At 35.4% G+C, this 25,590-nt stretch overlaps 1 protein-coding gene across 5 annotated transcripts in view; it reads right to left on the bottom strand.

The window, feature by feature from the left end:
• ANKRD28 (ankyrin repeat domain 28) overlaps positions 1–25,590 on the bottom strand; it is a 128,886-nt gene that overhangs the window by 19,957 nt on the left and 83,339 nt on the right. For all 5 annotated transcript variants that reach the window (XR_008236891.1, XR_008236892.1, XM_052798910.1 and 2 more), the window contains 10 exons: positions 24,607–24,807; positions 23,735–23,822; positions 18,995–19,137; positions 17,673–17,885; positions 11,146–11,224; positions 10,582–10,696; positions 10,076–10,158; positions 7,614–7,677; positions 6,238–6,306; positions 4,507–4,647 (listed from right to left, as the gene is read on the bottom strand). Coding sequence is in view for 3 of the 5 variants with exons in the window: in XM_052798910.1 (XP_052654870.1) it covers positions 4,507–4,647; positions 6,238–6,306; positions 7,614–7,677; positions 10,076–10,158; positions 10,582–10,696; positions 11,146–11,224; positions 17,673–17,885; positions 18,995–19,137; positions 23,735–23,822; positions 24,607–24,807 (1,196 nt within the window). In the remaining 2 variants the exon portion in view is untranslated. The remainder of the gene's footprint in view (positions 1–4,506; positions 4,648–6,237; positions 6,307–7,613; positions 7,678–10,075; positions 10,159–10,581; positions 10,697–11,145; positions 11,225–17,672; positions 17,886–18,994; positions 19,138–23,734; positions 23,823–24,606; positions 24,808–25,590) is intronic.

The raw sequence follows: 25,590 nt of genomic DNA, 5'->3' as shown, positions 1-25,590 counted from the left end.
TCTGAATTATCTGACTTGGTTAAAACTAGGATTTCAAGGCTATTTTCCTCCTAGCTAATACAACTGCAGTTACCTTTGTTAATATAAATGATTACTATTCTTGTATGTTTTTCTGTATCAGTACGTTCTTCTGCACTTAATACAGAAGGAAGAGAACCAATAGCTGAGTTCTTCACAGTATGTATCCAAGAGTCTCACACACATACATTTCTACTACCAGACACTAACTGATTTATTTGTATAGTAAACACACTCAGTTGTTGGTATACTTACTTTCATTATACAAAGTTATAACACAGAACATGATCAGCAGATTCAACCACAGACACTCAGCCAGGAGGATGAAAAATAGGTCTTAAAAGTCAGCTCCCTCTCCCTGTTTTTCTGTTTTTAAGAGACTCTATGCATGCACACTAAACAATTCCAACCAATAACCCTACTTATTCATAACTCTATGATGTCTATCATTTCAGCAACATTTTGCAAAGTCACCATCATGACCTTAAACTAGCTGATGAAGCCATTTGGTTTCCTGAAGTGAACAACAGGTCACCATCCCTTCTCTCTGGGATTATGAAATAATTCTTCTTTACCAGTTAAATAAAATGCATGGGAAGCTAAAAAATACATTATCTTGTCAAATCCAGCTTGGAATCTTTCTTCCTTAGCACAGTTTATCTAAAGGTCTCACAGATTACCATTATCAGTAGTGACAAACGGATCAGTTGGATACACTGACAATATAAGGGTTTTAGTTCCCATCTATCTCATGGACAATTGTTTGGTAGAAAGTTGAAGGAAATGTAAACACTTGTTTTACGATATGGCTATACTGTGGTGTCATGTGAAAAACTTGCAGTAGGATATGTCAGGTTTAGATCTGAGAGGCAAGAATCCTAACATGACTTCTCATCAATGCCGTTAAGAGTAGAAACTTGATCATTCAAAACCCTGGAGAACACTCAAACCTTGGAGAAATCTGACAAAAGCAGCCATCTCCTGAGGGAAGACAGAATGACCCTGCAACATCAGAACTCTTCCTAAGTTCTTTCAAGGAAGGGCCTGGAGTCAGCACATGGAACAGTGCAAGTTCATCATCTGAATGAGATCCAGTACCAGCTGTGATGAAATGGAAACACATTTCAACATGAGTAAGACAGCTGTTCTGGGTCAGGGGGCTGATAACCTGATGTGCAACAACAGCGATTTGCTGGAGTGAAAATCTGACATTTGCTTTTCCAGACAAAGGTTGAAAGTTAACGAACCAGGTGAGTGAAGATGAAAGGGACAAAAAGCTGCAGGAAAAACTACGAACAAGGAAGTATCTAATTACAAAGTACTCTATCTCATTACAAAGTTGAGAAGAACAGGAGTGATACCAAGGTGTACTCTCACCATTTTATGCCCAGCATAAAGGAGAAAAGGACTTAGGTAGTGAAAAAGGTAAAAATTTGCCAGTTTTAAAGAATAACAATATGTAACACAAGATGTAAGTAACTTGTTATAAGTTCAGTGTACCTAATAAAAAGCTATCTGTAAAGCATATCTGTGTTTTTAACCAACTAATTTGGGTTTTATTTGCCCAATAAACAAATGCCTGGATTTAATTAATGGCAACCATGCTTGCATGTTTTTATTTGAATTGAAATGGGATGAGAGTTTTGAGAATTCAAAGACAAGTCAATTTGTCCCATCGAGTAAGAATTACTGTCCCTACAATTTATTTGTCCAATTGTCTAACTTTCTTTGTTAATTTTAATCAATGATTTTGTATTAACACTCATGACTCATTAATAAATATTAAACAACACTGGCCTCAGCTATCTAAATTTCTATACTTGTGTACTTTCTGTATTTGTGTGCTCACAAAAACCACAATACACTAAATACACTGCAGGAAGCAACCATTCTTTCCAATGCAAAAGAGAGAATTGTTTTTGCTGTTTCTTCTCATCCAGGAAAGAGGTTAACTTTGCATCTTTTGTATACTTAACTGTCCTCAACAGGCCTCTTTAAAAGGAGATTAATCAACCTTTCTGAAAGCCCAGAGAAGTTAAATTTATTTCCCATTTATTTATTGGTGTACTGTCTATTAAATAATTCTAACATAGAAAGAGCGTGGTTTTATCTCCCCTAAGATGCTGCTTAGTTTATCTCATTCTGCGATCATGTTTCTCTCTCTAGTCTTGTCAAAATGAGGCTTACTGGTGTTTGTTCCACATCAGAAGCATGTGTTAAAGATACAAAAGAAACACTTCCAAACAGGAACAAACTGGAAAATAATTTTCAACAAAAACATCCTTGTCCCTAAAATCTGTCTTTAAAGATGTCTGAACAAAGACTATAAAAATGCACATAAATATCTTTGGAATTTCTATATAGATAATTTCCTCACATTTTTTTTCCAGGCTTTATATTCCAACTCAGTAACCATTTTTAGCTTCATTCCTATTTTGAACATGAGCTGAGCAGTACTGGTTTTCCAGCTGTTACTAATCATCTTGCTGCATCAATATAAAAAGCTTCTCCTCAGGCCATACTGCTTTGCAGCCTCTTCCAGAGAGCCAACTGTTAATCAGAAGGGCAGTATTGTGTGGGTTCCAGAGACAATTCTTTGAGTTATCTCCCAAAGCTCTGCAGTATTGCCATCATTCTTGCTTGTGCCTTTTATAAGACAGATGGCAAAACGATGTCATCTGAAGAACCATTATAGTCTGGAGGTTTTCAGAGCAACTGTGAAGCTAAAATTAATCCTAGCTCAACTCATAAGAGGGCAATTAAAGTGAAATTATCTCAAAAAACTCCAGAAGGAATTAAAAGTATATCTAAAAAGCAGCAGACAATTTCATTTTTAAATTTGGCTTTACATAAAAAAGGCATGTACTTTAAATATTAGTTAAATGGCCATGTGTTGTGGTTTAACCCCAGCCAGCGACTAAGCACCACGCAGCCACTCACTCACTCCCCCACAATGGGATGGGGGAGAGAATCAGAAGGAAAAAGGTAGAACTCGTGGGTTGAGATAAGAACAGTTTAATAAAACAGAAAGGAAGAAACTAATAATGATAACAATAATAAAATGACAATGAGAATAAAAGGATTGGAATATACAAAACAAGTGATGCACAATGCAATTCCTCACCACTCACGAACCAATGCCCAGTTAGTTTCCAAACAGCGATCCGCCCCCCCCTGCCCACTCCCCCCAGTTTATATACTGGGCATGATGTCATATAGTATGGAATACCCCTTTGGCCAGTTTGGGTCAGCTGCCCTGGCTGTGTCCCCTCCCACCTTCTTGTGCCCCTCCAGCCTTCTTGCTGGCTGGGCATCAGAAGCTGAAAAATCCTTGACTCAATATAAACAGTACTTAGCAACAACTGAAAACATCAGTGTGTTATCAACATTCTTCTCATATTGAATGCAAGACAACACTATACCAGCTACTAGGAAGAAAATTAACTCTATCCCAGCCAAAACCACGACACCATGAAAGTATTCTTTATTTATCCCTCAAAACCCAATCTGTAAGTTATATGCCACCTCGTTCCTATTACTACCTCACCTTTTAAAAGGTGCTATATTAAAACAAGATGATACAGCACTAAGCAGCACTCTTTTCCAGTGAAGGTGTCACTGTATACACTTGAAATGCCATGCTGCACACCAGCTTGTTTTGACCTGTGTATGTGAGTATGTGAACATGCAAGTGGGACTCTCCCCAAGTCTCCTCAAAATATACAATGTCTGGAGCTTAACTAGCCTCATCAATTCTGTGCTACCTATATAAGCTTTGCATGTAAGCATTTAAGTCATTAATAACTATGTTAAATATAACCATTAGTTACAAAATAAACACATGCAAGAGGCATTTGTGGATTTCTGAAAGCTTCTGGATGTATTTCATTAATAGAAGTGTAAAAAATCTACACTAACAGGACATACAGTTGTAATACCAAACATGAATAGTTTAATCAAACACCAAATGATAAGGCATCTTATACTGATATGTCAAGTTAATTTCTATCCTGATGTAGGCCTACTGTAACTCACAGTCTAGTTATACACTGTATTTCTGACTAACTACACAGATTTTGGGGCAACATTAAGAACCCTTCATAAAACACAGCATCCTTAATCAGAATTTGATTTTAAAGAAAAATGACCCTACTGCTCACAACTGTCATAGTAGCTCCCACAAACAATATTTACTCAACCACTACACAGCAGGTGGGATTAAAAACTCTATTCCCAATGAATTCCTGAATTAGGACATCCGCATTTTAAGACGTAACCAAAAAATTACAATACATTTTACTATTGTTCATTTTTCTCAGAAATATTTGTTACATAAAATAATTTATATACAATGAACAATCCACTGTCAAGTTTAATTTTTAAAAATATAAAAAATGCATTTGGCAAATCTGAAGGCAGAACATACACGAAAGTCACAGCTCAAATGTTTCTAAGGAGAAAAGCTTTAATACAAAGCATTCCACTTACTTTCCATCTGTGTCTGATGCAGCTGCATAGTGCAGAGGTGTACAACCCCTCTCATCAAGGTCATTCACACTAGCTCCAGATCCCACAAGGGCAAACAGGCACTGATAATTACAATTGGCAGCAGCATAATGGAGTGGAGTTCTTTAGTACACATTTAAATAAAAAGTACAATGGTAAATAACAGCAAAATAATATTATAGAGACAGAAAAAGCAAAATAAAATGAAACTTAAATCTTCCTTACATTTTTTTAACAAGTATTTGTGGTGAAGAATGCATCATTACAATATTAAAAAATGGGGCCATTTTCTAGGGGCCATTTAATAATGCAGAACAATATCTAGGAGGTCTATTTGCCAGCCAAAATATGCACAAACTTTGTATTAAGGGAAGCTTTATATGAATTTTCTTGTGTAAACATACAGAGGAAAATCAAGTTTACATTAGAAATATTTTTAGTTAAGTAACTTCAAGCCACATGGAAAAACACAGACAAAACTAAGAACTGCATAGCAACTAAACAAGGTCAAAAAAAAATACAATTAACAAGTAGATGTTTTCAACAAACAGATCAGAACTTTGTTTAAGAGAGGCAAACATTATTTTTTTACTTATACTAACATAGCAGAGGTATTGTTAAAAAAAAGTTTTAAAAATATACCTTGTCTTCTTATAACAAAACGGTGAAATATTAGTACTGATGTATAATCTCAGAGGAAACTTATTCCAGCTTCAAATACATAACCAATTCTCTAAATAAACCAGTTTGGATAAAATTTCAAAAGCAGCAAGATGACTCAGAATTCCATTTTCTATTTTTAAAAAAAGATTGCTACTATAAATATCTCAATTTTGAGGAGACAGTCAGGCACTTTAGTGTGTCCTACCTCTTCCCTCTCCCTTAAAATTACTTTTTCCCATTTCTCTCAATTTTTAACTACTTTAATCTTTTCCCTCTCCTGAAATAATTGCTCTATATAACATGCACATTAAACCAAAACCAAACCAAAATGACAACCCCCCCCCAACTTTCAATGGCAAAAGTTAAGACAGATAGTTGTTCCTTTCTCAAAAAAGAATGGAAGTGAAATTTAAAGCAAAATACAACTTTGGATCCATAACATTCTCCTCAAGTCCTACTCCTGCCATTCACATCCTGGAAAATCATATTTTCCATGATGTGATGTGAAATTTTACACAAGTACTGATCATGCCATCTAAACTTAAATAATCCTATACTAAAAATAGAAATTAAAGTCATTCCAAAAGAGTTCAGAGCACAAACTAGGAAACAGAAAGGGCTGGATATAATGAAAGGAAAACAGTGAAGCAGTTATAATAAAATAATGGATTTTTAAATAAAAAATAAGCTTAGAAATAGCAACAGATTTATAGGTTTGACATACATTATTTCAAAAACACCACTAATGTCCTTGGATGAGAGCAATTTAAACTCATTAGATCCATGTTATAAGCAAAAAAGGCTCATAAAAATTACATTTGAATATGGAACTCAGTCTTTAAAAACAAGACTAAACACCTACTTAACAAAACACAATAAACAAAGTATGTTTGTAACTTTTGATAACATATGCCAAAACATAGTTTATTACAGACATCTTATCTTAAAAAACATTTAAACTGGAACACACAGGCTTGCGCACATAGCAATATGCTACTTCTGTAATACCTTTAACAGCCCTTTACAATATACAAATCTAGAATGTCTTACCTCCCAAATCTGTCCTTTTTGTTGAAGTCTGCACCAGTGTTTAGCAGAAGATTTAGGCACTCCAAATTCCTATTAAATTAATGCAATATTACTTGTGATTGCAAATTTTATTTCCTTAATATTGGCCTCTGCAAATATCAGAACTGCTACATATATACATCTCATACATTATTTTTAATTGAACTGAACTATCATACGACAAGTTTGATAAATATATTTTTATATGTAAAATAGATTTCATAACTGCAGGACCAAACCAGGAAAGAATTCAAATTATTTCAAGTCCATATGTGGAAATTTTATTGATATCAATTAGCATGCATAAAAGCACATAAACATTAACCTAATTTAATAGAAATTTCAATTCTTTAAAGCAAACAAACAATAACACCTGCACGTCACATGCTTTTTGCTACCAGGATTCCAGCACAGAGGCAAGTTTTTAATGTATATTTTTTAAGGCCAAATGTAAGTTGCAACATAAATATTCTACTTTTTAGTGTAATTAATTTTCAATACAGCATGATCATTATAATAGATGTACAATACTGCTTATAGTTCAAACACTATCTTAGTAACTTTCCTAAACTGGAGATGAATGAGGGAATGTGTCACAAATTATGTGTTTTTATATGAAAAGATAGCATTTTAACCTTAATCATTTGCAACAAGGATGTATCTATCAAGTATCTTTTGACTTAGAATGATTACTTAACAGTATTACTTAAACAACATTGAAACAGAAAAATGAAAATATCAATATCATGGAGTTCTTGTGTCCCACAAAGTGTATCATGAAATTTATTACCCAATTCTTCCAGGCAATTTTGAGTAGCTGCTATAGAAAACCTACAATACAATAACAATAATCAATATGGATCACAACTGAAGTGATGAGCAAGTAGTTCTGACTACTTCATCCACCTAAACTCTGGAATCTAATTATGGCTTTTAATTTAGTTAGATTGATCTTTTGCTTATGGATATGGTAAAAACATATTTCCCAAAGTTGCTGTTCTCCACCTCATGTCCTACAGTGATCTTAGCTGGGCATGCCATCTTTGAATGCTGTAAATTCTAAAAATATCATCATCCATGGGAATTTAAAATAAAACTCAGTTCATCCCCAAGCATAAACATAAGGTAAGGCTGATGATACTTGGACACTGTACTCCAATAATTACTTATTGAGCTGAATATTTAATTTATTTTTATTGTTTGTAGATAGAATCCATCTTGAAATTATTTTAATGTTTACATAAATTCCAAGGGGAGAGGGCAGGCAAAGCACAGAAAGGAAATAATAAAGAACAGTAATGATCAGCAATTGAAAAAAGAACACTAAATATGAAAGCATGAATGCTTTTTTTACATACCCTCCAGCTGCAGCTGCATGAAGACAAGTCCTGCCAAAGTCATCTGGTGTGTCAATGTCAAAACCTACAAATCAATTAAAATCATTATGTAACACCACCTTTCACAAAACTGCTCTCATGTACTCTTAAGAGAAATGCTTGCTAAGCAAACTTAACAGCTATTTGCAAAAAAGCACTTAAGCACTGAAAATTTACTTCATTTGAAACACATCCTTGCTATTCGTAATATTTTGAAAAACAGGCGTTCAAGTAAAACTGAAAGGCATAAGGTAAAAGACAATTAGCTGCACTGAGGCAAGAGGCTATATTCTTTCCTATCCTATTTGCTAATTTTTCTGCATAATTTAGTATTGAATATAAAATATATGAAGGTAATAGAAAAATTTTAAAGTATGCTAGAATTTATCAGTGTTATGCAGAGATTTTTCTTTTTTATTTTTCTTTTTAAATAAAGAGGGGGATGTCAGCATTATTAATCCAGAAGCTACTTATATTTCATCCTGGAGTTTAGCTCTTTAGTCCCAGAGAAAGAACTTTGTTAAGCTGAAGTGAAGGCTGTAAATAGCAATTATTTACAGAGGAGTCCTTTAGAGAACATTGTAATTTTATCTTCCCAAAATGTATGAACTATGGAACTTCATGTTTGAGATCACAAACTGTAACTGTGCAATTCCATATCTAACCATATACTTTGACATGAAGATTACTATTTAAATCAGGTTTCAAAGCTGCGTTTTTGGTTTGAGAAAAATACTATATTCTCCTAAGAGTCTCGCTCTTGTTTTGGTACTTTTGTTTGGGAATGCAATTTTTTTTTCTTTTTTCTTTTTAAGAATTGTTCAACAACGACAAATAGTGAACAACACAGGATGTTTTATTCATGACTACTACTATTCAAGACTGTTTTCCTACTCCATATCCCCCAAAACATAGCGTTTGTATGAGCCACTACGTTCTCCTCCCATTTCAATAGGCAGTGATATACAGCAAACAATTTAAGATAGTTTACCAATCTGATTTGAAAAGTAGTCTTTGATGCCTTTCCACATCCCTAGGTTGCTTGTCTAACACCACGAACTACTCAAGTGTCATTCAGTACAGGGAAAAAGGCAGACTGATGATTTTTTTTTTTAAGGTCTGCACATGAATATTAATGAATTTAAAAATCAGAGATTCTTGTTTACATAAATGAGACTCTTCCTCCCAAAACCAAAAGGGCATATAATGTGCAGATACCAATCCTCGCACCAAGAGCATGTACTAGTAAGCTGTTAGCAGTATCTAGTCTTTCCAGTCCAAAGGCTGTACATACTCTTTGAGTCCTTATCTGCTCTAGGCTAGATTTATATCCAAGTTTGCTCAACTCATGTCGAAGTCACAGAAACCACTTGCAAGTCTTCCGCAGGGATTCCCTTGCCATACTGAATCTCCAGTAAGGGCAGAGCCAGCACAGCACCATGTGGAAAAAGGAAAAAGCGCCAGAGTATTCCTCATTTTGAATGCATCCAATTGAAATATAGTTAACTAGAGGATAGTTCTTTCCTGGAGTGAATCCTTGCAAGCTTGTCCATGAAGGACAGTGAAATAAAAAGCCTTATCCATGGTAGTTTTAGTTATACTCCTTCAGTTCTTCTCCCAGGCTTCCCCAGCAGACAATATAAAGCTGGGTAAGCAACTTCTCACTCTTCCTTTTCCGCAACCCTCTGCTCCCCACTTTTCTTTTTTCAAAAAACATGAAGTGCCTTCAGATTAATGTAGAACCATTTAGTTTATTCTTCTTCTGTTCCTGAAGCTTCCACAATCCTCCAGACAGATCTTTCTCAGAATTGCAATGGTTCAAAGAGCTCAGAATTTACACCAGAGCAGACTATGGACAACAAGGGAAGTAATAACCTTACAACCCTCTGCAATTTCAGGAAGTAATCAAACAATGAAAGCAGAGCGCAGTTTGGGTTGCATTTAACTAACAATAAACCGCTAATGCAACAGTTTCTTAATGTAGCAGCCTACAGAGTCTTCAGAGCTATTAGGTGCCCACTACAGGAAAAGATAGGAATAGACTGATCTGTATTAAGCTAAAGACATCATGGAAGGGAAATGGAGGATGCTCCATAAAGTCATTTAAGACAACAGTAGTCTTTCTCCTTGAAGTCGCATTATGGTCTGAAACAGTCATCCCACATCTATGGCCAATTTAAAATGGAAAACCACAACATTTAAAAAGTTATAGATGTATTATTTCAATTTGGATGATTTTTTTTTTTTTTTAAATTGCTTCTGTAAAAGTCTGCATTCACTTTAACTATAGACTGTTCATTAAAAAAACAAGCACTGGCCCCAGGCGACTAGTAAACTATAAAGATTTTTATGTATTACTAAATTAAGACTTAATTAAAAGCTATTCTATGGAATAAAAAAAATGAAGTACAAAGCAGACAAAAGATTTTTAAAGAGTATCCTACCTGATGAGAGGAGCTTTCTGCAGCAGTCTGAAAATCCACTTAATGCTGCCAAATGGAGAGGAAACATCCCATGTATACCCCGCCTAAGATACACCATAATCAGGTATCACAGTTTCATTACAATTAACATAAAACAAACATGACTGTGTGGCAAAGTGCATGGTGGATTCAGCAAACCACCTAATTAGAATACTGAGCCAGAGGAAAACTTCACATATTAAACGCTTTCTTACAAGCTAGCAGGATGCATTAAGTCAGTGCAACAGCCTATTAAAACTTTCAGCACTTTTACTTCAAATACATTAGAGGAAAATCTATTTCTCTTTCTTTTTGTACAAATTGCGATGTACTGAGTAGCTACTTAAAAGTACAGTACAGGATAATACACAAAGTATTTCCTATTTCAAGTTGAAGACAGTATTAAAAAAATCATACTAGTCTTGTTAATCTAATAAATACATTTCTAAATTCTCTCAGCTTGCATTCATGTCAATAAAGTTACCTACTTTGCAGTGTCAGCACCACTTGTAATCAGAGTGTTGATTAATAGCTCATGGCCATATCTAGCTGCTATGTGCAAAGGAGTATTTCCATTCTTATCTTCACAGTCTATTTCAGCTCCTGTAATAAAAAGTAATTACTAAGTAAGAATATACATAGGCATACTGATACTTTTGTTAGAAAAACAGCACTGATGATAATTTAAGCAACATTAATAATTGTCCATGAATGACTACTTTGGATTTAAAAATCTATACAGCTTTCAGTGGTATTTAGTATTAATAATAACCAAAATGGAGAGAAGCATTTTATTATGTAACCATATGGGACAAACTTTCTGCAACCTAAGTTATGGAAAGAAATTAATATATTTTCCTGCATTCTGAAAAAATAAACAGTTCTTCAATGTAACTTATCAAACTTTAAAAGCAGATATGCCAGACTCCACCATTAACTGAACTAGTACTGGATATGAAAAAAAATTCAGTACATTGTTACCAATATAAGAGGAAGAAAATATTCATAACACTGGAAAGCTGATGACAAAACTACTCCCTCGCCCTTTTTACCATTTTGAATGATGGTTTGAGATCTTGAAAATCTACCATGGATTGCTGTCATGTGCAAAGGTGTCTTCCCATCTTTACTCTGGAAAAGAAAAAAAACCCCAGTGTTTACTTATGGTCAGTAACAGTAATCCACCAGAACTGAAAAAAAAAAAAAAAAAAAAAAAAGAGGACATTCTTTTACTTTCTCTTCTCTCCCCTCTACTCCCTCTTTTACATTGTTTCCATGCACTTCTGCAAGACAGATGCTGGCAGTGACAAGTCAGCATGACATGGCAAGCTTTTCAAAAGAGCTGCTCTTAATCACAGCTCTTCCAGCTGTGAGTGACAACTCAGTGATGCCCACTCACTCACAGTTATGCCTTTAGGATAATCACTCTCCAGAGGATGATGACAGCGCACAACTTTAGCAACAAGCCTATGTCCAACTCTTCCCCCACCCAAGTCTAAAACAAAACAATGCTTCTTTAAATTGTTTGTTTCTTGAAAGAAGGTAGCTGTATTTACTATGGAGGTTTACACATTATATTAGAAGACAACACATTAAAAAGCTCATGTGTTTAATGGAAATTTCTGTAAAGTTATATTTGTAAGCAATTTATCATAAACCACAAGTAATCCTGAGGTAAAACTATTCAACCATAATTGGTACTATAGATTTGACACACCTATCAAATGTGCACTTAAGTCATTCACCCAGTAAAGATGTCCTTCAAGTAGGCCAACAATAATGCATACGGGAATTTCAATTTTTAACAGCACAATCTCAATGCACTTAAAAAAATTTTTTTTTTCCTGTTGTTTTACTTTAGAATGATTTTTTTCTTCCCTGTACTTTATCATAGGTAACGGGAAAGCTCTACTGCAGAAAAAAGTTCCTACAAATACACACAAAAAATTGCAAACATGACACTCAGAAAATAAAAGCACTCTTGGATGCACATGCGTACCACATCTTTAAATTTTAAACGTTAGCTTTGAAGAGTATGAAATGTTCACAAAATACAAAGTTAAAAAAGACAAAGATGGTAGGGGGAACATACAATATGAACATATGTATTGAAATATCACAAATTGCTGTCATGTGCAAAAGTGTCTTCCCATCTTTACTCTTCCTTTGGAACCAAATGGCAAAGCTTCTATGCATCTGTTACTGAAAGTCTGCTGGAGACCCTTTTAGAGTTGGATGTAGAGTTTTTAGTTGTGTCACTGCACAGAGCAGGATACACCATCTAGAACAATGCAATTATGGGAAACATTGTCTTCTCAGACCTAGACTGAAAGAAATAAAACACTTGATAATGACACCCAAGTTATCTCCAGATGTTTCAGCTAGCAGATTTCTTTGACTGCAAATAATCCAAAAGACCCATCCACATATCCATAGCAGACACAAAGAAACACAGAACATGGGGTTGAAATTCACTTGAGGAATTGGACAATCGATTTACTTCTGTCATTGGAGGCCTTAATGAAAGGCCAAATAAACACATCGTAAGCGGCAACTTCCCCAAGCATTCTCTATGCTCTGATTTTCTTACAAAGAGAATTTTCTTCTAATGTCTACCTTCCATCTTTCTCCCCACAGTTTAGTTCTACTCTGTTTATCCAACCATTAACATTCTCTGTGTCCAATTATTTTCCTCCTTTAAAACAACTGTTACACATCTGCTGTCTCTTTCCCTCACTTTTCTCCTTCTTTAAGCTGAAGTCAATCAATTTAAATAAATTTCACATAAAATAAGCTTTGTTAGAATGAATGACTAAAAGCTGCTTTGGTAACTAATATTCTAAACTTTAAAAGGGGAAACTTTGAGACAGTAAGGAAATAAATTAGTGAAGTAACAGACAGAAGAATTTAAGGGCTCAGATAAAGAAGCCTGCAATCTCACTGGCTCAGATACGCTAAATCTGTATCTCAAAGGAAGGCTAATGAACAGCAGGAAGATAGAGCAGAAAAAAGTAAATCCAAGTCTCACTGAGCACATTAATAAAGTACCTTACAAGGACATAAGAATAACTCAAGGTGACAGTATTAGAAACTAAGGAGCATGGTAGTCAAGTGAGAACCCTCACAAGACAACTTGAGTAAGATCTTGGAAAGGACATCAAAATAAGCTACAAAATAATTTTCCAGTTGTAAATGAAAAACCACAGTACGATCAATAATGGATTTTTAGATTTACTCTGCTCAAATTTACTTAAAAAGGCATTTAATGTAGATTTCTAAGACAATGGATTCAATTATCCATTGTATAGAGTGCCTCTCTCCAGTCTTACAGTCTCAGGTTCCTTTGCAACCCAGGAATAACATGACACACAGCTGTCTATCAACATATAAACACAGAATAGGTACAAAATTGAATGAAGGTAATAATTTCCATGTTGAAGCTGAACTGCTAGGTACAGGATCACATTCAGAATTCCCTTCTCAGACACTGTCACTAGGGAAGGATATATAGAATGAGAACCAGTAGCCAGAGTTCTTTAAGCAAAGAAACAGCAAAGCTCTCTTTATTGAGCAAAGAACTGTTTCCTGAGATGCCAGAGGTTGGACTGCATAAGGAGGTATCTTCAAACCTTGTGCTTCAATTTCCTTTTTTTATGCCTTTAAGGTCTTCTATCTAAATATTAAGTTAACTACAGCTGTCTGATTTTACGAGATCAGATAGGATCAGAATAGCTATGGGCTAATGGTAACTTTTGTTGTTTTCACTGAAACTCAATGTTAAGTGTGGTATAGGAAAGAAATCACCCGAATCTCCTCTATTGCTAGAGGAAACAAAATACTTAAGATCATATGAAATTTGCTAAGAACAGTAATTGCTATTAGACAGAAAGAATTAACACACAGCGCAAGGTGTTCTATCAAATGATTACTCAGACATTAACTGTACTCAGACTACTGACCTTTACTGAGGGTCAGGGAAAATGTGGGTCTATCATATCCCAGCATTCCTCCAAGTGAAATTTTCCCCTAAGCAATAATCCTCATGTTCTAGTATCACCAACGGAAGTAAAATACTTTTTCTATTTAGGTCACTGAAATTTCAAGCAGCAAGGGGGTCCATACAACAATTAATACTGTCCCATTACGTACTCATTTCAATGTCTTCTTCCATGCATGGAAATCCTGAATAGCAAGGAGAGCGTGCTGCAGTAATGAGCAATACTTAGCAGGATTCACTCACTGTTCTACAGTACTATATGGACACTGATAAGGCTACAAAAACAAGTATGAAATGATGTCCTCTGCCTACACAGGTGATTAAAAGCATGTAACATATTTCTACTGTTCCATTATCTTCTGCTACATATTCCCTTCTTGAGATGAGGCCAGCATCCACAGATACACACAAGCACTGACCCTCCATCTGCCACCAAGAGTAAAAGTGTTTCCCCTTTGCTCTCCCCACTAGGTCATCCACAGCAAAAGTACTCTAATAGTACTGTCTAGTCTGCACTTAGATTACCATCCATACTCACTCTGTTACCTCTAAAAACACAGGAGTTGCACATGGGAGGGAACTATTGAATCAGATTACACAAGCAATATAATTATGATGAAAAATCTTGTAACAATTTTAAGAACTACTTTGAACTTCAGCGTCAGTATTAAGAAACTGAAGAGGCTTGGTTTCAATAAATACTTAGAACACTCTAAAAGTATCCCATTTTAACTCTACAAATTATTCTTAGCTACACAACATATTCTAATTCAATTCCCCTTTGCTATTTCTTAGGGATTGTTCTTCTGATTAAATCCAAGATTTATCCTTATAGGCCTTTCCAGGGAAGCAGATGGTGACTTGGAAATTATTTTCTTTTGCCTCAGTTCTTGCACTTTTCAACAGTGCAAGCAGTAAATTTTCATATACAAAGTAAGGCTGTTCATACCTTCAGGTGCAAATTCAGCCATACTGGTATAAATCCACAGAAATGCTATTAGCAGAATTACAACAGAGACACATAGTGTGTTAACATGGGATAAATGGTGTTTTCAAGCCATAACTGCTTAAAATCCCTACACAACCCTACTTGCTTAATTTTGCACTTAACAGTTTTGATACTTACTAAATTAACACATTTTAATTACAGCCAACCTATAGCTAAAGATGTTAACCCTTTCCACTGTAAAGACATTTTCTTCTGAAGCAGGCTAAGTTCAGCAGCCAAATCTTTACTAAGCTCTTAGACTTAGCTGAAATTCTCAGCTCTCTGATATGCTTCAGGCTGCATTTCCCAGCCCCATCACTATCATGTTTCAGAAAAAATGATTCTGTCATCTCAGAGTAAGCTTAAGAGAAAACCTGGGTTTACCCATACTAAATCCAAGGATTTTTTTTTTTTTTGAAAGTTACATAAACCAACTAATCTATACTTTGGATGCCATAACTTAAAATGGAATGGGAAGGAAGGCAACAATACCTCTCTCTAATGTTAAAACATCTTTAGTCACATCCAAACAAAAGTTCACCCACATTATAAACTTCAAAGAATTCAGGAACTTTGCCAGTCACTTTGAAAATATTAGCCATTCTTTGCACAATTTCTAAGGTTTCTTAGTGTTATAACTGACTAAATGTAGTCAGTATCTACAGTGTATACCATACGTAAAACAGATTCTTATTTTAAGTTCAAACATAAAGATTATAACTTTAACAGTGTTTAATTATCCTAACAGAATGTTGGAAGTTTTTCATTTACATTCCCAACCTACAATTAAGGTGTATTTGAAAACAAACAGCCAAAAAATCCCAACCACCATTACTTGCTGCACATCTTTCTGAAATGAAGCCCTCCCCACTTCTTTCTTCCACATCGCCAATAGGTACAAAGTCATGAACCCTTGCAAGCCAGCATACAGGAAAACAGTAATTCTTTGCTTAGTAATATTTATGTTTCTCTTTTGTTCTTATTTGTGTAAGTAACATACGTACATAATCATTAGTATATTTAACATTGTGGGATTATTTTAACGACAGAACATACATTACTGAGAAATGATGTTTCAAGAATGTAGGACAGAAGTCAGCCCTGTAAGGCTAAACCCTCAGTCATATCCAGTCTGGGACATTATGCAGAGCAGAAAGCTGGCAACAAAAATAAATGGACTATGACCTATGTATTTTAGGACAAGTTAGCAATAAACCCTGTAGCACAGCTCCTTACTTCTCCAGGGCAATCTGGTGATGAATTTTTCCACAACTGAGTTTAAGTACATTTTCACTAAACAAGCTGCACATTTAAATATATGTGAAAGTGAGCAGTAACATACATCTAAGATTTTTCCACATCAAATAGCTTATTTTTAAATCACTCCCAAATTTGCAGTGGGCTACAGATTTTGTACTAACTATAGATATAAAATTGTATTATAGAATTAGCTGAAAATCAGTGTGAATATCTTACATGAAGGGAGCCACAAAACCCATGATTTTTAACAGGTATGTTAGCTATTCTAATATTCACCTCTTATCTAGACCGTGCTGAAATTCAGGCATAACTCTATTGAATCTATTTATTTATTTATTTTTAAGAAACAAAAGGAAAGATAATTTTGTTCCTACCACATGTGGGCAACAGTACAGGCAATTAGATATTTTGTAAGAGGAACACTTGGACTCTTGATTCCACATACCCATTTCCCACTTCCCCCAGCCTGAAACCTGTCAAGACACCAGATACTGCCACTGAATATTTCTGAACACAGTTAATTTTTCATTACTAGAGTAAAAATCAACTTAATAGAAAACAGGATGTCTCACATCTCTCTCTTACATCGCAAGACCTTACCCTACACGCTTGAGAAGATAATAAAAGATATAGGTTATAATTTGTTTTTATGCTTGTGTGGATTAGAAATTCTACCCGCACTAAGACTGGATTCTAAGGAATATTCTGCAGCCAAAGACTTGTGACCAAGTGGAGATGTAAAACATATACTGACTCTGCTCACAAAGTTTTGCTGGAGTAATTAAAAAAACAGCTGTTTAAGACTTTCCATTGGCCTAATCTACTTACCTTTGTATTTTTAATACACGCTTCACAACTCTCCCTTATTAATTAGATTTTAGGATCTTACATTATCAGCTCAACTGCTGCATCAATTAGCCTGTTCATACACATTTCTCTGAAATATCCTTGATTTTATTAATGCTGCTTATTTCTACGAAAAACATGTTCTTTTGCATTTTTCCATATGATTTGCTTTACTCACATGGATAGACTAGGGAAGACAAATTATGTGGAATTCTGACATATAAATATAATCAAGATTGTCCAGAAAGTATTGTCATCTTTCTTTATCCTTTTGGGCTATTTACTACATCCCATTGATGTTTTCAGATTCAGATCAAGTTCCTTGAGGCAACATACTGACTCATTTTTTCTATAGTACTTTTCACAGAAGTACTCCATCAATCAGTGGGAACTTTTAAACATTATCGTAACAATGATTTTGAAAAATTACCTCTGATAAACACATACTGCATCTTTAAGAGTGAATGGATGGCTTCGGATTCACCTACCTTCATATTTACATCTGCTCCATTACAGACCAAAAGCTCTAAACACAATGCTCCATGTGTTGACGCAGCAGCAAAGTGCAAAGGTGTAAAACCCTTCTCATTCATTTGATTTACATTAGCACCGCAGTCTATGAGTTCATTCACTACAACATCTTGTCCGTTGTAGCAAGCCACATGGAGAGGAGTATTTCCATAGGCATTTGGTTCATTCATCTATCAGAGAAAAAAAAACCCCAAGATTAGTTAGTAGGCAAAAACCTGTAATTACTGCAGCATTTAATTATGACAAAGAAAAATCTCATATCATGAAACAACTTCTTCATTATGTTTTGGAAATCTTCAAAACCAGAAATTAAAAGCAAGTTCTGGATGTAGTACTTTGATCGAGAAGTGTGTACTAGGGAAGAGTATGATTGCTTTACAAGTGAGCCAACCTCCTCCAACTGTCTCCACACTAGTTTCCTGTATGCAACATGCACCTTCACAGAACACACACATAGAAAAAAATGCCAAGAATGGCAATTTGCACAGACACTACAGACTAAGCACAGCATGGACCTCTATTGTTTTTCAACAGCATTTGTGGGTTTCCATTGAAAACAAGAGGTCAGAGGGACTTGGGGGGGGGGGGGGGGTGCATATAGAAATAGAATTTGTTGTTGTGCACACATGATACTGAATTCTGATCTACTTCTCAGGATAGAACTTTGGCAGCATTCTCCAGCCTTGTAAGACTGTAATGTGATGCACAACGTAGAATTCTTACACAGTTTCAGTTTGTTGTTAACACAGTTTCAGTTTGTTTTTAACACACTTTCTACATGCAGGTACTATACAGCCCTTTAATTTATTTTGCATTTCAGTATTAATATGGCCTTCCTTACTGTAGTATTGAAGTTTCTCACAATTTTTAGTATTTCCTAAAACTTATGTGGTGTAAGAAAGTCAGTAACATCTATATTTTACAAAAAAGCAAAGCAAAAGAGTTTAATTTCCTGCTGTTCGAAAAGGATTGTGTGGCAAAGCTAGGAACGGAATTCCTATTTCCTGAGTTCCAGTTCAATGAACTAAGGGTAAGAAATACCAAACAAACGAAAAAACTACTAAATACAAATTTATTTCCAAACAATTGTGCAAAATCTGCAAGGCTTTTAAGTTACTTGGGGGAATGAGGTTTTATAACTAAAAAAACATGTGAATGAAGACCTTTGGAAATACTATTTTCACTATCTCATAACCTGCCCCTAAATAAAGTGTGCTACAACACTGACAAGAGCATTTCAAACGACAAAAAAAAATGCATCACTTTTATTCTTCCTTACATCAACTCCAAGATCCAGAAGATATTTGACTACACTGATCATCCCACTAGATGCTGCAGCATGTAAGGGTGTATATGATTTCTTGTCTTTGCACGTCACTTCAGCTCCATGGGCCACGAGTAATTTCACAACTTCGATATGACCTAAAAGAATAAAGACAAAAAGAATGAAGCTGCATTTTATATTAACCAGCACAAGTTTCTCCTTACACAGAAGAATTTTTTGGGAAGACTTGAGAACTAGAGAGGTGAAATAACTTTGTAATTATTAAACATTTACTGAAAATTTCTGTTAACAACTTAGAGAGAAAGTGACTGTCAGTCTTTCACCTTCACCTCAACTGCAAACACATCCATTAAAGTTTTTAAGGCCTTCAGAAGAGAATATTCTATTTTTAAATAAAAATATAAACCACTACTGCCCCCCCCCCCAACTTCCTTTACTCGCAAAGCCTTTAAAATGTTGACCCAAATCATACAGGATTTAGCAAAGCTCTATTTTCTAAACTGACTCAGGCCTCTGAGGAACCATAGCCTTTTGAAAGCATAAACTATTCTCCTAAGTCACCAGGCAGAGAGTAAGAGTCAAGTGGGATCAAGGGGAAGGGACGACCTGGGGGAAGTTCCAGGTAAGAGGGTGGAAAAGGGAAGGGAGGGCAAGGAGCCCACCCTGAAGTAGCAGGCAGTTGCTCTCACTGCCAGCTTTGTGGCTGGGCCAGGGGCCCCAACACCACACTGCTGCTGCAAAGGGCAACCAGCTTCCCCCTTCACCATGACCACGTGCTCCCCACTAGCTTGCATGCAATTGTGATGCTGCACGCTAAGAAAAATGCTATGAAAATGGGGTAACCAAAAAAAATCTGCCATATTTGCTCAGTTGTTAATTTAACTGCGAAACAAGTCAATCACTGAAAACACATGAATAATCATGACAAAGTCTGCAGAATAAAGGAGCACACTTGAGTTAAATAGACCACGATACATTTAGCGCTTTTCCTTTGTAACTGACCCATACAGACAGATGTGGATTCTTTGTTTTACCTTTCAAGTGACACCCTTACCTTAGTTAAAAAAGGGGCACACTGAATACTTAAGCTTATCCAGTCAGACATGTAAGTGAAAAGTATCAAATCCAGCCTTCAATTTAAGTGCTTCATAAAAAGTGACGGTCTTTGTTTTTTCAATGACTAAGAGAATTTGCTAAAGTTTGAATAGGAAGCATCTACCCAAAGGAATACAGACAAAGCTATTTTGATAAATATTCAGTCACCATGATACCTATTTTAAGCTGCATGCCCAACAACATACAAAACGGCATTTCACCTAGCTATACCAATAAGAAACATAAGAGTTTACCAGTGCAATGTGAAGTGCTGCAACATTTAAATTCTGAATTACTGCAGTATTGTAGGAAAGAAGAGAAAGAGAAATTTAAACATGATACTCATCTTCTGACCCAAATGTAACGGGGACAAGAATGAAAACAAGCCCTGTATAAGAGACAGAACTACAGAAGATACTGAAAGCAGCGAAAGGAAGAGAGACGCTGAGCAGAACAGTGGCAGAAAAACTTTAAAGAGAAGAAAAAAAACCAAAAAATCCCTGACCTGCATTGAAAACGCAAGCAGCGATCTGTGGAAGACACTCAAACAGAAGAGCTAGATACTTCAAGCGGGCAGCACTGAGGAGACATCCTGATACACTTATGAGGGCGATGCTAGCACGCAAGAATGAAAGTCCATTTTAGTCACAGCATTGCAGCTGGACAGCAAAGGAGCTGGGTGAAAAGCAGGAAGGAAGGGAAACAATGGATATAACCCTAGAAAGTTATTTATAGTAGACTGACGAAAAGCATAACTTCTTTTTTATTCTATGGTCAGTTTTATATGGTGGAAAAGCTTTAAGGCTTTCTTCAAACAATTGGAGCAGTGTAAAATGGCTCTACATTGTGAGAGAGAATGTCACAGGTTTTTTTTTCCTTGTTTGAAGACTTTCAAAAGCTTTTTCTACTCTATTGTCTGCAAGAATATTTAGGTTGACTGACATCAGATAAATTACATTTTTCCCACCCAAGAACTGTTCATTAACAATTTCTTGTTAATAGCCTACGAAATAGCACCGACTAAAATTGGAATAAATGTAGCATATCTGAGAAACATAAGATTTTTCTCTCATCTAGGTGAGCACAAGGCAGAAAACCTCTGTCCTCTCACTGATGCTCGTCAGATCTCCGCCATCTCATGCACAAGTTTCATTCAATAAAATTTTGCAAATAATCACCTTGAGTAAGGTGGTTGGACAGCCTATGACAGACATTGCTTTGCCTATGTAAGTAGATTACAAAATCCTAATACAAAATATTGCAAAGAACATTGGATCAGTAATGAAGATTGTTCTTTGACTTCTCGGTTTCAAGTACTGGTATCAGTACTTGAAGTGCAATATCATACAGCTTCAAATTGTAAGTTGGAGTATTAATGCTGTGAAGACAGCTCAACAGGGTCCTGTTGTTCTTTTTAGCATTTCACATATGGATTTCACAGCCTTATTTTACATTGCTATCAGATTATTTCAGACCTGTACTGTCAGGGACATAAGACTAATGTGAAATTGGCCTGAAACACAGAGTTGTGCAAAGACAATAGTTAGTAATTCCACTTTTGTGTGAATCCAGGTGTTCACGAGAAGATCACTTTTACAACCGCTAAGATGTTAAACAAGCCCAATTTTGTAAACGTGTGGTTTTGCATTTGTAAAGATCAGAAATCTCAGTCCCTGGACCAAAGCACATTTCATACAACGAACAACTCAGTATCAATCGCCAAAACCCTCAGTAAGGCAACTATATTTAAACAGGTACTGTCCCACATGATATTGCTCTTTTCTTTTGCTCAGTATGTAAGTTTAAAATGTTATTTCCACTTTTAAATTACTGTTTCCATTTGCTCTTTCCTGGCAAGACTAGGAAACATTGCTTGGGTAAACATAACAACTCCAAAGCAGTTGTGTAAGATACTCAATGCCACGGAATCACAGATGAGAAATATGTTTAATTAGCAACCTTAAGTCTGTTTTTAAGAACCACCCCCCCCCCCACATACACACTGCACAGCATTATGACTATTTATAATTAATTCTCTCACTCATAATAATAAGCATTAATACCAAACTGCATATTGAGTGCCATTTTGCCTAAGATCAGACCTCCAAGGCAGAGTTATCCTAGACTTAGAGATGTCAGCGTAATAAGTCCATTAATTTCCTAGTTTATGTGTGTTTATTTTTTGGTTTGATATCAGATAAAGTAAAGTTAGTTTGTTTTACTCAGGGAAGAGGCAGTATAGAAATTACTCTCCCTGTACATTAACTTAAATGTTTGTCAAAAATACAAGGTGCTCCTTTATAAACCCCATATATAAAGGTTTTCACTGAGACAGTCATTCCAAGTAGTATTTTCCTCTTATAACAGGAACAAAAACATTCACATCTTTAGATCACCTCTGAAAAAAACCCAAACGCTGCCATAAATAATAGGACCATGTTCTTTTCCTAACTGTTCTTCTCCTTAAGTTTTGTAAGATGGTACCTTAGGCATATAGATATGTATTTTCTGGAGAATTTAAAATTTAGGAAAATGAAGATCACCAAAACATAACAGGAACAAAAAACCTACATACAATGAAGTCTTATTTTCCCATTACATCTTTGAAGAAATTCCGAGGCATGCAGACTTATACAATACTGATGCTACTGCTTTTATTCTTCTTCCTTGGCTGGGTAGAATTATGAAGCAATAAGCTAAAATACTGAGTAACAATCAAGACCATGGAATCATCTCAACTGGCTTCTTCCTGAAATTGATACTAAAACCTAATTCTTCACTGCTTATATACGACACACATTGCACGTGTTCAAGGGCATTTTTAGACATTTTCTGAAGTTAAAAAGAGGCATTGTGTTTTTTGGCTTCTGAACAGGTACAAGATATTCTGCAATGACAAATACAATCTGCAGTTGCATGTGAATTACTTGGAAACAAAGTGATTAGCCAAAGCTAAGAGACTTTGCCAGTGTCAGCCTAGAACTCTTAATCTGCATTTTCTGTGATTCACCTTCCAATGGTTTATATTGCTCATATTTTAAATGAAGCTTGAGATACAAAGCTCTACTATTTATAATAGCTGTGCTGAAGAAAACAATTCCTACCACTTAATAAAATGAACATCTGATAAAAGGCAATGAAGTACATTTCTCTGACAGTACTGCCAGTGCCTTGATCAATATCATGAGAACAATAATTATCCACTCCTGGAGTAAGAATGGCAAGGCAAGAATTTGGGGTTTTAGAGATGAAATATTCTTCTTTTAAAATACAATCCCCAAGGTTGGTGTAATGATCATCCGTTTCAGGTGTGCCTTGTATTAACTGCTTAGTTTCTATTTAGCATTATTGCAAAAGTTTTCACCTGTGATTAGACTCCTGCTGACTGAGGAACATAGTTCCTTCTTTTTAAAGAACAAAATTACTTACCTTAATTTTTCCAACAAATCGATTTTTCTCACCACAAACACACGTTTACAAGGCAATGTGAAGTATATTATTAATGGTTTTCTGGCAGACACACAGATAACCTCAATGCTTACAATGTAAGTATTTTTCCTAGAAATATATAAAAAAACTAAACATAAGGCAATTTTTTTTTTACTACCACAATAGTAATCAACTGAAATACATACATACCCATATATGCTGCCCAATGTATAGCTCGTCTGTCTTTCTTGTCAAATGCATTAATATTGGCCCCTCTAGACAACAGTAAGCTGACCATCTGAGATAAACAGAAAGAAAAGAAATCCTCTATTCACAATGGAAAACTCTGCTTAAAGTTAGACAAAAGAAAATCATACAATAAAACAAAAATATATGCATTTTCAAACGTTTTAAATGTGGTGGGGTTTTTGAATATTCCATAAGCTTGAAAAAACTGGCTGCCCACCTTGGCAGCAATAATGAAGTGACTGTAAGGAACACAAAACTCGATGTCACCAAAAACATCTCCCAGCTAAATATGGCAAAGCTGTGGAATGTCTGAAATCTTCAGGCTATTACTAAGGGATTCACTAAAGGCAATCACTAAAAGCAAGCCTATTGCCAATTTGTCTCCAATTACCTATCCACAATTACAATGGGCATTTCTCAGTGGTTGTTTTTCAGGGCTTGAAAACTAGTGAGTTAGAGCGTATTACATGTATTTCCTCCACATTTCAGTGACAACACATTCCGCATGTTCACTATCTACTGAACAGAAAAATATTTTCTTTTTTCCTTTTTAAATTTATCTATTACTAGTTTAACTCCACTTAACTTAGGCAAATTTGCTTCTATCTTAAGAAAGGTGAACGCTGTAATAACCTTCCAACTGAATGATGTAACATGTATTTTCTACAACCATTCTGTACACAGATGCATACAAAAGAAATTCAAATACAAAATAGGGGTTGGGGTTTTTTGAGGGGATGGGGGAAACGTGATTTTAAACTGAGAAACTAAACATCAGAAATGCAAGGGACAGAACAATGAGTGGGAAACAAGCTAAGAAAAATAACTCTTACCTCAACATGTCCACTGAAGGCTGCATGATGCAATGCCGTTCTGCCTGCTCGATCAGACACATTTACATTGCTTAGGAGAGGCACCAAAGCTTCAGCACATTTCACAGCTTTGTTTGCAGCTGCTATATGTAGGGGTGTCTGCCAGTTTTTATCACGAGCATTGACATCCGCTGAATGCTTTAACAACACCTGAACAGCATCCTGAAAGCATTTAAAAAAACCCAACAAACAAACAAGCCAATTAGTAAAGATTTGAAACGTCAGCCTTAAATCCAAGGACAGTATAATGGAATAGAACTATTTACAATTTGTTCTTTTCAACTGAATCAACCATTTCCAGGTCTTTTATCCAGTTCCTTAAGCTGGCTAGCAAATTGTTTTGCCATCACAACTAGTTTCCAAAGCTCAATAAACCTCCTTAAGATTTCTTCCATTGCTAAGGATTAGTGAAGTACTATGAACTTAGAATGCATTTTCATCAATTTGCCAAGCAAAATTTTTGAACTGTCACAGTCTAGAAATGGCAAAGAGAAGAACACCTTATTAAATGTACATCTAAAGAACCACAAATAAAACAGAGCACGGTCACAAAAAGTTTCAACATATACTGTTGCAAAACTCCTGAAAACCGTTTCAAAATGTTGCACTGAATTCCATCTCACAAAAAGATTATTCATTTCCTTTTGTTAAAAGTACAAGCTGTGAAAATTTGACAAATAAGATCATAATTCTTACAGCAACATAAACAAACCCCATTAAAATATGTGCACACAATTGGAATGCATAAAAAAAAAATCTGTTGGTGATATCAACATGAAGATGAATACTGCATTTTACATCAACTCTGTGACCTTCCCACAATTCACTAATTGCTTTCAGTGACTTCTTCCAACTCAAATACTGAGCACACAAATAAATGGTTGGCACTTTGAACTTAAAACATGTTACCACAAGTAGTTATTGGAAATTTTGAATTACACTATG

This window comes from Harpia harpyja, chromosome 1, assembly GCF_026419915.1.
Source record: "Harpia harpyja isolate bHarHar1 chromosome 1, bHarHar1 primary haplotype, whole genome shotgun sequence".
In the NCBI taxonomy this organism is placed as follows: domain Eukaryota; kingdom Metazoa; phylum Chordata; class Aves; order Accipitriformes; family Accipitridae; genus Harpia; species Harpia harpyja.
The sequence above is the reverse complement of the archived record's forward strand: the minus strand, read 5'-3'. Positions and strand labels throughout refer to the sequence as shown.